The 15,817-nt window shown below is 42.1% G+C and overlaps 1 protein-coding gene across 1 annotated transcript; it reads right to left on the minus strand.

The window, feature by feature from the left end:
- Nucleotides 1-416: 416 nt before the first annotated feature.
- Nucleotides 417-15,421, minus strand: LOC141101535 (uncharacterized). Its single transcript, XM_073590660.1, has 7 exons — nucleotides 15,356-15,421; nucleotides 7,281-7,430; nucleotides 6,972-7,151; nucleotides 6,765-6,888; nucleotides 6,584-6,681; nucleotides 6,295-6,385; nucleotides 417-1,809 (listed from the first exon to the last, which is right to left on the minus strand). The coding sequence occupies exons 1-7, from the start codon at nucleotides 15,419-15,421 to the stop codon at nucleotides 626-628; spliced, it is 1,893 nt and encodes a 630-aa protein (XP_073446761.1). The 3' UTR covers nucleotides 417-625.
- Nucleotides 15,422-15,817: the final 396 nt, after the last annotated feature.

Below are 15,817 nucleotides of genomic sequence, written 5' to 3' on the forward strand. Positions count from 1 at the left end.
ACTGTATTGTCACATACTATCTATTCCTGACACTGGAGGGGCTTATAAACTTACACAGTATATAGTCTGAGGTCTGGGATCTGCCAATATGTGGCTAGTTTTCTGACTGTTTCGGATAACATGATTTTAGTTTTTTTTTTGTCTAGTCTCCCTTGAATATAGGTCAATATTAAATAGTCTCCTGATAAGTCATCTTTTTATTGAGGACGATGAAACCCGTAGAAATGAGAGGCTTGGAGAGTGAGTATATATACATCACCTCACCCTATATACTGAGATGTGGGGTACATGTTTTTTCTATTAGTCACCTATTGACTAACCTTCAGGGGGTGAATTATGGGTAAAGTTTTACATTTGGAATTAATCAAGTTTAGTTTTATCCTTTGTCAGCAAACATGAGGAATGACAAGAGACAACCCATTTAAGAAGATTCAATTTTGGTTAAAACTATTCCAAGACTATGAACATAAAAAGTCTTCTCCCCTATGTGACATCTCTGATGTTTATTAACAGGTGATTTCCAAGTAAAATATTTCCCACATTAAGAAAATGAAAAAGGCTTCTCCTCTCTGTGACTGCTCTGATGGCGATCAAGAAGCACTTTCTGGTTAAAATATTTCCCACATTAACATGAAAAAGGCCTCTCTGTGTGAGTTCTCTGATGCTTAACACAATCTGATTTCTTGCTAAAACATTTCCCACATTCTGAACATGAAAAAGGCTTCTCACCTGTGTGATTTCTATGGTGATTAACCAAATCTGATTTCCGGTAAAAACATTTCCCACATTCTGAACATGAAAAAGGCTTCTCCCCTGTGTGACTAATATGGTGATAAACCAACTGTGATTTCCGGTTAAAACATTTCCCACATTCTGAACATGAAAAAGGCTTCTCCCCTGTGTGACTTCTATGGTGATAAACCAATTGTGATTTCCGGTTAAAACATTTCCCACATTCTGAACAGAAATAAGGCTTCTCTCCTGTGTGGGTTCTTTGGTGTTCATCAAGATCCCTTTTCTGGCTAAAACATTTCCCACATTCTGAACAGGAAAACGGCTTCTCCCCTGTGTGAGTTCTCTGGTGCTTAACCAAATCTGATTTCTGGCTAAAGCATTTCCCACATTCTGAACAGGAAAAAAGCTTCTCACCTGTGTGAGTTCTATTGTGATTAACCAAATTTGATTTCCAGTTAAAACATTTCCCACATTCTGAACAGGAAAAAGGCTTCAACCCCGTGTGACTGCTCTGATGTCTAACAAGAATCGCTTTGCGGCTAAAACATTTTCCACATTCTGAACAGGAAAAAGGCTTCTCCCCTGTGTGAATTTTTCGGTGCCTAACCAATTGTGATTTATCGATAAAACATTTCCCACATTCAGAACATGAAAAAGGCTTCTCCCCTGTGTGAGATCTCTGGTGAATAACAAGACCCCTTTTCTGGTTAAAACATTTCCCACATTCTGAACATGAAAAAGGCTTCTCCCCTGTGTGAGTTCTTTGGTGTTTAACAAGATTCCCTTTATGGTTAAAACATTTCCCACATTCTGAACAGGAAAATGACTTCTTTGCTTTAAGAGCAGTTTGTTTTTTAATGCCTCTTTTGTGACTTTGATTTTCCTTAGGAGTCAGTAATGAAACAGAAGATGGGACCTGTTTCATAGGATCAGATAACAGATCTTTGCTGTGAATGGATGATGATATATCTGGAATAATAGCAATCACTTCGGTTGTATCTTGTAGGATCTCAAGATCATCAGATTTAAAAATTGAAGATGTCAGCAGTCCCTCTGATCTCCTGGTACAGTCATCTGCTAAGATAAAAAAAAAATTAATAAAATATCCTTGAGTTTTCTATTTTTGAACATTTCTACTTAAAGTGTCCTTAAAAATGGCAAGCTATGTAAAAAACTTTATTTACCAAGACAATGACAGTTCACAGTCTAATAGAAAACCTTGTTGGATGAGCCAGTAGTGTGTGGTCAACTGTTTGCTCATTCTGCCTCCCAAATATTGAATAAAAAGAAACCAATCAATGTTATGTAGGCGAAAATAATACCAATTCTCATCTTACAAAAAATAAGTCCCCACTCAGGTCCATCATCTGTCAATGGAAAAACAGATAAGGCAGGTTAGAGTTAATGCTATAGTTAGGGTGAGTGTTTGGGCTAAAGTTAGGGTTAGTTATGCTAAAGTTAGGGTTACTGTTAGGCTAAAGTAATGGTTAGGGTTTATTCTAAACTTGTGATTAGGCTAAAGAATTAGGCTTTTCTCAATTGTCTCCCCAATAATTTGGTCACGTCAGAGTTTTCTATTTCTGTAAAAAAAAAAAAAAACAAATAAAATGGCCGGTCAGTATTATAGCGCAGAGGAGGCTTATGCACTTTTATGTTCTGACAGCGAAGAAAGTGCAGTGTCAGATGGAGATGAGGATTTCGAGGGCTTTAGTAGCAGCGACAGTGATAGCTCAGAAATGAGCAGTGATTCTGGTCCATCCTCACACACAAGGACCAGTACAACAAGAAGGACAAATAGCGCTTCTGGAGAAATGTCTCCAACTCAGGGAACAATGCCCAGTACTAGCGCTGTCCCTAGTGCTCGTGAATTGGCGCACACCAATGTCCAAGGGGCTTTGCCTCTTGATGTAGCATTTCCCAGATGGGAGGCTTCGGATTCGGCTACTCCATTCATCCCTAATTTTAAAGCCATTCCTGGTATAAATGTGGAGGTGGAACATTTTGGACCAATTAATTTTTTAAATTTGTTTCTGACAGATATCTTGCTAGAGCATGTTGTCCTACAAACAAATTTATATGGGTCCCAATTCATCAGCCAGAATCCACGATCTTATTATGCTAGGCCAAATTTATGGACACCAACAAATGTCCTAGAAGTGAAAACATTTTTAAGACTTACATTCGCTATGGGGCTTGTTAAAAAAATGAGCATTCGGTCCTATTGGTCAAACTGCCCTGTTTAAGCCACCACTATGTTTTCTGCCATTCTTCCTAGGACCCGTTATGAGATGCTCATGAGATTTTGGCATTTTAATGACAATAGTCAATGCCTGCCCAGAAATGTCCCAGAACATGACAGACTATTCAAAATCAGACCCATCATCGAAGACTTGACAGAAAAGTTCTTAAAGCTCTACACCCCAACAGAAAACATTTCCATTGATGAGTCCCTTGTGACTGCACCTCAAGCAATTTATTCCTTCTAAGAGGGCAAGATTCAGAATAAAGCTCTATAAAATGTGCGAGAGTTCAACCGGATACACATCAGCTCTTCACATTTATGAGGGGAAAGATAGACAACTAAACCCACCAGGAGGCCCTACTTATCTGGGGACATCTGGAAAAATCGTTTGGGAGCTGATAACTTCATTTTTACAAGAAGGCTACAATCTGTATGTTGACAACTACTACACCAGCATACCTTTATTTAAAAGTCTGGTTGAACATAACATAGGGGCTTGTGGGACCATTCGCAAAAACCGTCAGGGGTTTCCACAATCACTGGTCAACAAAAAGTTCTGAAAGGGGCCGTCATGGGCTTTACGCAATGGAGAGCTGCTTGCCCTTAAGTATAAGGATAAAAAAGATATTTTTATCCTGCGCTCGATCCACACAGATGCCACAAGGGCCACTGCAGACCAACAGGGATCCACTACTCCAAAACCTGTGCCCATCATTGCCAGCCTTATGCCTCCATGACTGCTTTACAATCTTCCACACAGAACCACGTTTTTCAACTGTTTTGACATTCAAGCATTTGGATTATTCAGTGACAGACACATTTGAGTAGAGCTGACTTAATTTCCGGGGGTAGGTGGGGGGAGGTCTCCAGAGACACAAGCTGGGCACAATATATTGGGCACTACAATGAAATTTTTGCAATTTTTGCTCTGAAACTTCTACTACGTGTTTCTGGAAATCATCCATGTAGTGAAAATGGTCACTATATCCATAGATGAATTCCCAGAGGGGTGTCATTTCCAAAATGGGGTCACTTCAGGGGGGATTCTGTTGTTCTGGCACTTAGCGGCTCTCCAAAGTGCCATAACAGCAGAATTCCCCCTGAAGTGACCCCATTTTGGAAATGACACCCCTCTGCGAATTCATCTATGGGTGTAGTGACCATTTACCTATCTACCTATTTTCCAATGTAATATCTGGGGTTAAAACAACATTTTAGTCGTAAAAATGTACCATATTATTCGGACTATCAGACGCACTTTTTCCCAAATATTTTTTGGGAGAAATGGGGGTGCGCCTTATAGTAGGAATATACTTACAAATGCTGCAGTGGTGCTCTGTGCTGCATGGAGGGCTCCGCCGGCATTTTGTCAAAGCCCAGAGGGCCCTGCAGCTCCATTGCTGCGATGTGGTGGTCTCCATAAAAATGGCCGCTGTGGGCGACTCATGCTCAGATTCAGATCTCGTCCCGAGATCTGAATCTGAGCATGCACCTCCCCCAGCTACCATTCTCCAAGAGGCCACCGCATCGCAGCAGTGGAGCTGCAGGGGCCTCCAACTTTGACAAAATGGCGGCGGAGCCCTCCGCACAGCATTGAGTGCCGCTGCTCCAGCATAGAGTGCTGCTGCCGCCCCAGCACAAAGCACCGCTGCCGCACCAGCCTGGGATGGGATTTTCCGGAGCCAACGCACCAGCCTGGACCACCGAACAACCTATGTGACCACTCTTGCACCTGTGCTGATCCCTGGTAAGCTGAATTCGGACTGGAAGACGGACCCCCATTTGGCACTTTTTTCCCCCTATTTTCCTTTTGAAAATTTGGGGTGCATCTTATGGTCCAAAAAATACAGTAATAATTTTTTCTTCACTGCCCAATGGTATAATTTTCTATGGAACAGCTGTGGTGTCAGTATGCTCACTGCACCACTAGAATTCATTCAGGGAAGTATTTGGTAAAATGCAGTCACTTTTGGGGGCTTATGCTGTTCTGGCGCCTCAGGGGCTCTGACAATGTGACATGTCACCAACAAACAATTCCAGCAAAATCTGCTCTCCAATACGGCGCTCCTTCCTTTCCAAGCTCTGCCATGCGCCCAAACAGTGGTTTCCCTTTTTATTTCCACGGCTCTACATTATGAACTTCTGTGAAGCACCTGTGGGTTCAAAATGCTCAATACACATCTGGATAAGATCTCTAAGGGGTCTAGTTTCCAAATTGGGGTCACTTGTTGGGAGTTTCCACTGTTTAGGCACATCAGGGGCTCTGCAAATGCGACATGGCAATCGCTAATTATTCCAGCATATTTTACATTACAAAAAATGAGAATTTGCAAAACAAAATGTATCGTCCATTTTCTCCTGTTACCCCTGCGAAAGTAAAAAAAAAAATTAGGTGTAAAGGAAAATTTTTGTGAAAGAAAAGTAAATGATTATTTTTTCCTTCCACTTCCATTCATTCCTGTGAAGCACCTGAAGGGTTAATAAACTTCTTGAATGTGGTTTTGAGCACCTGGAGGGGTGCAGTTTTTAGAATGGTGTCACTTTTGGGTATTTTCTATCATATAGACCCCTCAAAGTGACTTCAAATGTGATGTGGTCAGTAAAAATAAAATGGTGTTGTGAAAATGAGAAATTGCTGATCAACTTTTAACCCTTATAACTTCCTAACAAAAAAAATTGATATAGTTGATATAGAGGCTACTGTGCAGGCGCCGCCATCACCGGTGACATTTTAATGGATGTAATTTTTTTCTAAGCCTCCCAATAGCCACAATATTATAGGCATTATCACCAATAATATCAATGCTATTATATGCATTATGTAATAATGGGGGCAGGTCAGTGAGGGATCAGCGACCTGTCATGAGCCAATACAGAGGAATATGTAATCAGAGCACCACATAAAGCCCCGCCCACAGCCCCGCCCCAGAGCACGAGAATCTCATTAACTGAAAACTACAAATACAGATTACACAACAGTAAACCAGAGTTGCCCTCATTTATGGTGGATCATTGGAGCTACTATGGATCCTGAGCAGAAGATCAGAGAAAATAATATTGCTCCCCATTTCAGGAGAGATTGTGCAGTAATCTGAATTCCTTAGGATCAAAAACAATGTAATTGGTTGTAAGTTCTATAGAAAAGGGATTTCACTGCCCAAAGTTATTTGAACAGTTTAGGGTGGAGGAGAATGTTTTGGTCTAGAGGCAAAATGGTGATCATGGTAATACGGCCGGACTACACCACCGATAAAGCAGCCACAGCCGGTGACTGAGAGGAATCTGTGACTTCTCTGCTTTCAGTGGTTACTACTCACCTGGGTAGTCATATGTGGGAATCTCCTCTTTACACCGCTCATCATCTCTCACATATGTCTCTGTAGTATTAATATGGGTCAGATCTTCACCCTGAAACAAATATTGTAAAAGTCACCGACAGATGGAGAAGTCCCATCTATGATCAGCTCTAATCCTGCCATCTCCACCGCTCTCATTACACAAGTACAAAACATATAATACTGGTGGATAAAACAAGACTGAGCACAAGACCTTCACAGCCGTCTACACATCACAGGGGAGATCTCCTGACACCTTCTCTCCATCTACCTGATGATCCTGAGGAGCACTGGGATCTTCTTGCTTACAGTCCTGTGGAAGAAGAGGACGGGGACATCTCTCTGGTGTTGTCCTCTTAGTGGATAGATCTGGAGGAAACACATACAGGGACTGAATTCATTCTCTACATACAGATAATTATAGGCCGTGTGTATTTAGTCCTGTCTATTACCTGGAGATGTGAGGGGCTGGGGAACCTCCATTATGACGTCCTTGTACAGATCTCTGTGTCCTTCTAAATACTCCCACTCCTCCATGGAGAAATAGACAGCGACATCCTGACACCTTATAGGAACCTGACACATACAATGATACAGTCATCCCCCCGATCCCTTCATAGTGTTACTGTATAATGTCCCAGCATTCCCAGCAGTGTCACCTCTCCAGTCAGCAGCTCAATCATCTTGTAGGTGACTTCTAGGATCTTCTGGTCATTGATGTCCTCATGGATCAGGGGGTGAGGTGGAGGCCCCGTGATCGGGCTCAGGGGTCTTCCACATCCCTGAGACATAGGGTCCTGACAGCGATCACTAGAGGTCTTCTTTACCACTGTGTAATCCTGGTTATGGAGAGACACATTAATAAATCTCACTACAGACATTTCCAGAGTCCTCACCTCTCCAGTTCTGTCCATCTGTTATTCCCATAGATAAGAATGATGGAATGTGACGTCATCAGAATCTCTCACCTCTCCAGTGAGACGGAAGAGGATCTCTAGGGTGAGGTGTAATATCCTCTCCGCCATCTTGTCTCTGTCCATATCCATCCTTGATGGGTAAATCAGGAAAATTCTCTTCTGTAGAAGATCTTCACTGAGAGGATCCGATATTGTAGAGACCTGAATGAGAAGATGATCCGATGTAACATCATAAGAATCCTGTGTAATAATACAATTACTGGAGATAATAAGGGAAACATATGAGATTTATTATCTTACAGGGTTTAGTTTTCTCCCCTGACATCTACTAATAAAACCTATATATTTAGGCCACAGACAACAAGCAGTTTCCTCCTCGGAGTCGGCAGCTGAACACGTTCCTCATAGACTCATCTTCCATAACGCTAATTCTCGTCTCATTACCGACACTGGAATCGGCATTAGCAATACTGCAGGAGATATTCATTACACGCGACAGGAGAAATAACTCCTTCATGATGAGAACGACATCTTCATCTCCTACTGCGGCTCTAGAGACAGATTTGGCCAGAGTCGGTCACTGACTCCATCCCCACCGGCCGTCTATATGAAGGTTTCCTGTCTTCCCCGCACTGGAATCTTCTATCACGTTAGATCTCAGCTCTGAGTCACACACAGTTTGAGGCTTTTAGAAAAGATTTTTAGTTTCCACAATCACAACGGACAGAAATGATCTGATCCCAAAGTCTCCATGTACAGTGATTTATGGGGTTTATTTCTGGCCTTAGGCTTTCCTATATTACAAGAAAAACTCCAGAAAAAGTCGATATTAAAATGTTTCTAAAGAAAATTGGCGCCAACAATTCTTGTAAAAATAAAAAATAAACAAAAGCAAAAAAGCAGAAGACACCAGGGCTGTGGAGTCGGAGTCGTGGAGTCGGAGTTAGTTTTGGTTGGAGTCGGAGTCGGTAGAAATGTACCGACTCCAGCTTTAAAAAAAATGTATTAATATTTCATAATTGAACTTTCATATGAATTTTATAAATGTTACTCAAATATATATGTTCTATCAAACTATGAACAACAGTGATAAGCAGTTCTGCTGGAGATAGAGACATTTCTTACTTCTTGTGTGTCACTGTTCTCCACTGCCCTTATCTAATCTTATACTTGGTTAACCTCATGCTGCCCCAACCCCCCTACTTACAATGTATGAAACTGAAAGTGAAAATGTGTTGCAAATTCTTAGTAGTAAAGCTCCTCCTCTAGACTAGATCATACTAGGTGTGCGTCTTCCAAGCATCTCACAGCTGCCTGCTACTCAGAAGAGGAAGACTGTAAGAAGTATTATCCTTTCAACAAACTTTGCATCAGTTAACTGTGAGTACATGAGGAATAATAACAGTATTACTGACCACTATATCAGTTGTACGACCTGGCAATAATTTTGTACAATTGTTTTTAGGAAAAACAATTGTCATTTGGATTGTGAATGCAGAATTAAAAACCTGAGAATGTCAAAGAAGCATCACATTAAATCAGCTGTATTTGAACATTTCACCATCACTCAAGATAGAAAACATTATGTCTGTCAGTGTATGACAAATGATCCAGACGAAAACAAATGCTGTGAAGCCAAGATGAGTGCATATTCAGGCAAAGCTAAAAATGCTCCTACCAGAGCTTCTAATCTAAAAAGACATTTACAGCGCTTTCATCCAGAAGTACTGAAAGCAGTGGATGAGAAAGACTGCATCCAAACCAATGCACCAGTGCCCAGCTCTTCCAGCCAAACAAAGGAGCAGAGAACTTTACAGCCATCAGTTGCAAGATATTTTGTCAGTGACAAAGTTACTGTGACAATGACAGTAGATACATTTAAAAAACAGATCATAGAGCTTGTTGTAAAGGATAGTGTGCCTATTTCATTATTTTCACGACCAGCTTTTATTTGTCTGAATGGGGAAATGGCCCGCAAGCTTGGTGTTTCTCTGGAGAGAGAGACTATTAGAAAATTAGTAATCGAAGAAGCTTTTAAACAAAAGGAAGAACTTAAAAAAACTCTCAAGGGACGCTTTCTGTTTCTTAAAATGGATGCCTGCACATGTCACAGAGTGAACTATTTTGCCATCAATGTCCGATTTGTTTGTGACAAAAATGAAATAGTTACCAAGACATTGGCAGTAAAAGACACCAAAGCTCATCACACCAGTGAGTTTCTCCAGGTCTTGGTGGAAAAGGTTCTGCAAGACTATGAGCTTAAAAAAGAGCAAGTTCTTTCTGTCGTAACTGACAATGCTTCAAATATGATAAGTACTATTAAGCTATTGAATGAGTGTAATGATGGTGACCAGCAGCTAGAAGAACATTCTGGGTCCACAGACACAGAAATGTTTGAAATAGAGGAACACAGTATTGTAACTGAGGAGCAAACTGAAGTTGCTTCAGATGAACAGCAACATGATAGTTTAGATGATCTTGTTGAAACTGTGTCAATACGTTCTTTCATTCATCTCATGCGCTGTGTTGTGCATACTCTACAGATGGCTATAAGAGACAGTCTGCAAGAAGGACATGCTGCTGCACTGATTGGCAAGGTGAGAAAATTGGATACTGTTGCCAGAACCCCTAAAGTTGACTCAATTTTGAAGAGACGTGCTGGAAAAGGGGCAATTATTGATCAAGCCACACGATGGGGCAGTACTTACTTAATGATTCAGCGCTTGGTTGAACTGAAAACCTTTCTTGTAGACATGGCTAACCCTCAACTGACGCTAAATGAAAGTCAGTGGAATCAGGTGACTGAGCTGGAAAAATTGCTACAGCACCCATTTACAGTGACTAAAAAATTACAAGCAGAGGACTTAACTCCAGGTATTTTCTTAATGGAGTGGAAGAACCTGATGTTTCGCCTGCCCCAAAGAGGAGGGTTAATTGCAAGTGGCATTGCTACATCAATGAAACGGAGAGAGGAGCTACTATTACAAAATAACATTCTTTTGGCAGCTGTTTATGTAGACCCAATGCATCGGATTCTTCTAGATGATCAACAGCTAAGCAAAGGAAAAGAAGCTCTGTTTGAAATAGCAGTAAGGATGAAAGGGTTGCAGAACAGTCAGGAGGAACAAGAAGAATTTGGTCGTCCTGCCACATCTTCACCCTCATCATCAACTGATGAAGAATTTAATTTCGAAAAATATTTGGATCACAAGGACCGTGCAAAGCGTTCCTGCATAGAAGAAGAGTCATCCCCATCAAGGAACACAGCCAGTACATTTCAGCAGAATTTTTCATGTGCACTAAAAGAAATTGAGAAATTTGACCGTTCATCAAAAATAACAGTGCAACAAGCGATTCCTCTGTATCCTGACATTGTCAGAGATGTTGCCCGAGTGGTTACTGCTTTGCCACCAACACAAGTTAGTGTAGAGAGGTTGTTCTCTGCTCTCAAAATAATTAGATCAGATTTGAGGGCATCCATGAAGGAGGATCTGACAGAGGCAATACTTTTTCTGAGGACAAATTTATAGATTTCTTCTTATTAACTGCATAAAAGTGTTTATTGCATATTTACTTACAGTTTAGAAAAGTTTATAAAAGTTATTTGCTATATTCTAATTGTATTCTAATAAATGTAGTTTTTGCTCTAAGTGGTCTGATTACTTATATGATGGTGAGAAACTGAATAAGCACGATGTTTAATATTTTACAACAGTAAATTTGTTGTTATGAATTGGCCATTTATGAAGGAGTCGGAGTCGGAGCCGGAGTCGGAGTCGGAGCCTGATAAAATCCAGGAGTCTGAGTCGGAGTCGCAACTGTGGCTTACCGACTCCACAGCCCTGGTAAAGGTACAAAAAACACAACACTTGGTAAAGTACACAGGTGGTATAAAGGTAAAAAAACACAACACTGTTATTACCCTCAATTGGTGTAAAGGTATCAAAACTAAAAGAGGAAAAATTGCTAAAGTTTTTCAAAGGAACCTTGGTAAAAAAAAAAAAAAAATTATACCTTGTCATCTTGCCAGTCGACTCTTCCTTCTGGTGACAGAAAATAATCCACAAATGTGTCCCTCATTCTTGCCACTGAGCCAGTACTCCGAACACTTGTCTGCTGATAATCCCACAAGGTGGTTTGGCAAACATTTTCTTCCATGGAAACAGGTTCCTTTGAATGTACAAATTTGTGCAGGATGACACACGCCTTCACCACCTCATCCACAGTCTCAGTTTTAATTTTTATGGCCGTAAACAGCACTCTCCATTTTGCAGTTAAAATCCCAAAAGCGCACTCCACCACTCTGCGCGCTCTTGTCAATCGATAGTGAAATATTTTTTTGCGGTGTGTCAATCCACGACTACCATATGGCTTGAGAAGATGTTTGGAGAGTTGAAATGCGTCATCACCAACACACACAAATGGCATTGGTGGGCCTGTTGTTCCAGGGAGTGGTCTTGGAGGTGGGAAATCAAAATTGTCTCCATACAAACGACGGCCCATTGCGGACATCTTGAATCAAATCAAATCAATCAAATCAAATTTATTATCGCCAAGTACATATTACATATATACAAGGAATTCTTTGTGGCAAAGAGGCAACATAATATATAACAACAGATACAACAAGTAACATCTAACAAGACAGATACAGTATATAGTCTACACATGACGATTTAATTGTTGAACAGAGAGTGGATAGAAGCTGTTCATATGGCGGTTGGTGCTGCATTTGGGGACTCTGAAGCGACCTCCTGAAGGGAGTAGTTGGAATGAGGAGTGTCCCGGGTGAGAGGGATCGGATGAAATTTTCAATGCGTGGGATCGAATACTCTTATGATAAAAATCCTGGATTTTAGGCAGGGGGGAACCTATAATTCTCTCTGCTGTTCTGAAAGTCCTTTGTAAGCGGAGTTTGTCATGCGCAGTGGCTCCCCCATACCAGACTATCAGAGAGGAACAAATCACAGATCTGATGACAGCATTAAAGAATAAGATCAGCAGATTCTTAGACAAACCATATCTTTTCAGCTGACGCAGGAAGAACATCCTCTGTTGTGCTTTTCTTATAACAGCATCCACGTTTTTCCCCCATTTAAGATCATGAGAGATGATAACACCAAGGAATTTGGTCTCTGTGACCCTAAGAACCACTTCGTCATGGATGTAGATTGGAAGTATCTCATGTTGATCTTTCCTAAAATCCACAACCATCTCAGCAGTTTTTTTAGTGTTGAGTACAAGATTATTGGCTTTACACCAGTCACATATTCTTTCCACCTCACTCCGATACAAGTCTTCAGCATTTCCCCTGATGAGACCAATCAGTGTCATATCATCGGAAAATTTCAAGACTTTTACCGAGTCTGCTGAAGAGATGCAATCATTCGTATAGAGAGAAAACAGTAACGGGGACAAAACACACCCCTGAGGTGCCCCGATGTTTGTGACCAAGGTGTCCGAAGTGAATGGTCCAACTTTTACACTCTGTATCCTGGCTGTCAGGAAGTTATAAATTCACAAGCATAAGTTAAGAGGGACTCCAAGAGCTACCATTTTCTTATGAAGTAAATTCGGATCAATGGTATTGAACGCTGAGCTAAAGTCCATGAAAAGAATCCGGACATATGAGTGCCGTTCATCTGTATGATCCAAAATGTACTTCAGTGCCAGATTGACAGTGTCGTTTGCTGAACGATTCTCCTTATAGGCAAACTGAAGCGGGTCCCATGGCTTCTGCGTGAATTTTATCAGGTGGGACATCATAATTCTTTCGAAGACTTTCATAGCTACAGATGTGAGTGCTACTGGTCTATAGTCGTTCAACTCAGAGGATCCCACTTTCTTGGGGACAGGGATAATTGTGGAATTTTTCCAACACTGAGGTACAACGCACTCTTTCAGTGACATATTGTATATATTTGTCAGTATAGGGGCAAGCTGGGTAGCACATACTTTCAGACACATTGGAGATACACCATCAGGGCCAGGTGCCTTTTTGACCTTAAGTCCCTTCAGGATGCGTATCACCTCTGCCTCGGAGATCACTACTTGGGTGTTGCACAATGAATGATCACCTGAGAATCATTTGATCGACCATACGCACCAATGTCCACAGCAATAAATTTGCATTTGGAGTCTGCAATGGCCATCAGTACAATGGAGAAGAATTTCTTGTAGTTGAAAAATTCTGATCCAGATCCAATGGGTTTCACAATCCTGATATGCTTCCCATCCACGGCACCAACGCAAATTGGAAACTGGCAGATTTCTTGAAAGCTGTCCGCAATCTCCAGCCACCTCTCCTGTGTTGGCTCTGGGATGTACTCCTGGTGTAGACAATCCCACAAAGCCCGGCAGGTCTGTTGGGTAATTCCAGATATTGGTGAAATCCCAAGGCGGAACTGGTAATGGAGGGAGGTGAAGGATTCTCCAGTTGCCAGGAATCTGGTAAAAAAAGGGAAAAAAGTAAAATTAATACAAACTACAAGCCATAACATAACAATAAAAGCCTGCAGAATCTGAAAACATGTAAAAAATAGATCACTTACCGAAGGGTCACCATCAAACGCTCCGCTCTGCGTCTCTTTTGCGTTGGAGATGCAGGATTCGCAGTCTTCTTTTCTCCCTCTGGAGAGCAATAATTGCCAACCGATTGCAGTGAAAATCAAATTCCACACAGAAGCTGTTAATATTCGCAATAACTCCTTCCATCGCTGCCACTAGCTCTAAAACCTTTCAAAGATATTGTATTACAACACCATAGATATATTTCTCCCTAGTTTCCAGGAGCCAATCACATTTGGGAGCATTTTCCAAGAGCCAATCATATCTGGGAGCATCCCATTTTGGAGGTGTGGAAAAACGGATCCATCAGAAAACGGATCCAACGGATGCCAGCGGATGGTACGGATCCGTACAAAAATCAGTCTAGTGGATCCGTCAAAAAACGGATGCGTACCATCCGCTTGCATCAGTTTTGACACATTTTTAGCGGATCCGCCATTTTCACTTTTTGGCGGATTTTGACTGATCTGGAAAAACTGATGCGTGAAACAGGCCTTAGGGATCGTGACACTGTGGAAGAGGTGATAAAAATCTTGGAGGATATGCATGGTGACGCCACGGAGCTAAGGCACCTCAGCATGCCTTTTTTCTAGCGGGTCCAAGGGAAAAGTGAGACCATAGCTTAGTATGTTACTTCATGCTATGCACTGACGGTCCATATCACCAAAAATACCCAAGATGGGAACTGAAGGCTGGGTCCCTTGGACGAAGTGATGCGGGACCAACTTGTTGCTGGACTGAAGGATCCCTCTCTGAAGCAGACTGTAATGCAGCTGCTCTGCATGTATGTACAGACTCCACTAGGGGGTGTTGGTGAGAGAAGAGAGGTCGCACCTGCAGCACAGTGCAGCTGCACAGCGCCACCAGGTGGCGATAGAGAGTGGTCAAAACGAGCCAAGTCAGTAAAGGTCAGTAAGGGTGGTGTTTAAAGGGGAAAACAGAACTCATGGTCAAATACAAGCTGAGGGTCTAAACTAGATGGAAGCAGAAGTACCAGAGATGTGAGACAGAGAGCGATGTCAGAGTTCAAGCTGAGTCATACACAGAGGGGAATACACCCCAGAATAACACTAAGTCTGGTATAGAGAACAGTCAGGCACAAGTAAGGGAAGGCAGAGGTAATAAGAACACTGGGGTATAACTGGAAGGCTGCTCAAGCCAAGGATCAAAGCTATCACTGACACGAGCTTCCTGCAAGAACACCACAAAATAGCCACCCCCAAACCAAAGAGAGGCAGAAATAGTTATCCCCGCCATGAAGAGGAAAAGAAGAAAGCAAAACCCGACCTGGGTCAGTACAAAGATCTTAAAGGAGCACCCATGCCTGAATTCCGGTCTGGGCTTTATTGAGGTCGGGGCCAAAGTTAGAGTCTTGGAGAGAAAGGCTCCAGTTCTCACCCTCGTGGTCTGGAGTCATGAAGGGGTCATGTCTGAGTCAACACGTACTGAGTCCGACTGGGTACGGGAGATATGTTAAGAGATTTGGGACATTCGAGGTGAGCTGTGCAGCAACAAGGGGACCCTTGCCGCCAATCCTCTAGCTGATAACCAGACCTCACGTGAGGGGAGGTCAGAGCGGGAAAGTCGCTCCTTTCAGAACACATCATGTCGCGTACGTAGCCCATCGGCGGAACGCAAGCGCGAGTGTTGAACCTGTGGTGGAAGGGGACACATTTCAAGACACTGTCCGAATCAAGAAAGGAGGAGATGGGGTGTCCATTAAACTAATGCAACCCACGGTTGTGGAGAATATTGTGGGGTTTCGAGACTCAGAGGGAGAAAAGAATTCTGAGGATATTGTCTCTGAGAGACCCATTGTCTGGGCTGAATTCAATGGGCAACGCATTCACTGTTTGATGGACACGGAGGCATATTTCTCGAAGTTGCTTGCTCCAGAAAAGAACACGGCATCCGAATGGTGGCATCTAATCAACTGCCTATCCCAGGAGCAGGAGTAGTGTGGATGTCTGTCCGGGTGTGCGGGAAGGATCTGGGCTGAGAAGGAATAGTGTTGACAAAGG

The sequence above is a fragment of the Dendrobates tinctorius genome, unplaced genomic scaffold, assembly GCF_039654945.1.
Source record: "Dendrobates tinctorius isolate UK_male_01 unplaced genomic scaffold, ASM3965494v1 ptg000119l, whole genome shotgun sequence".
Classification (NCBI taxonomy): Eukaryota; Metazoa; Chordata; class Amphibia; order Anura; family Dendrobatidae; genus Dendrobates; species Dendrobates tinctorius.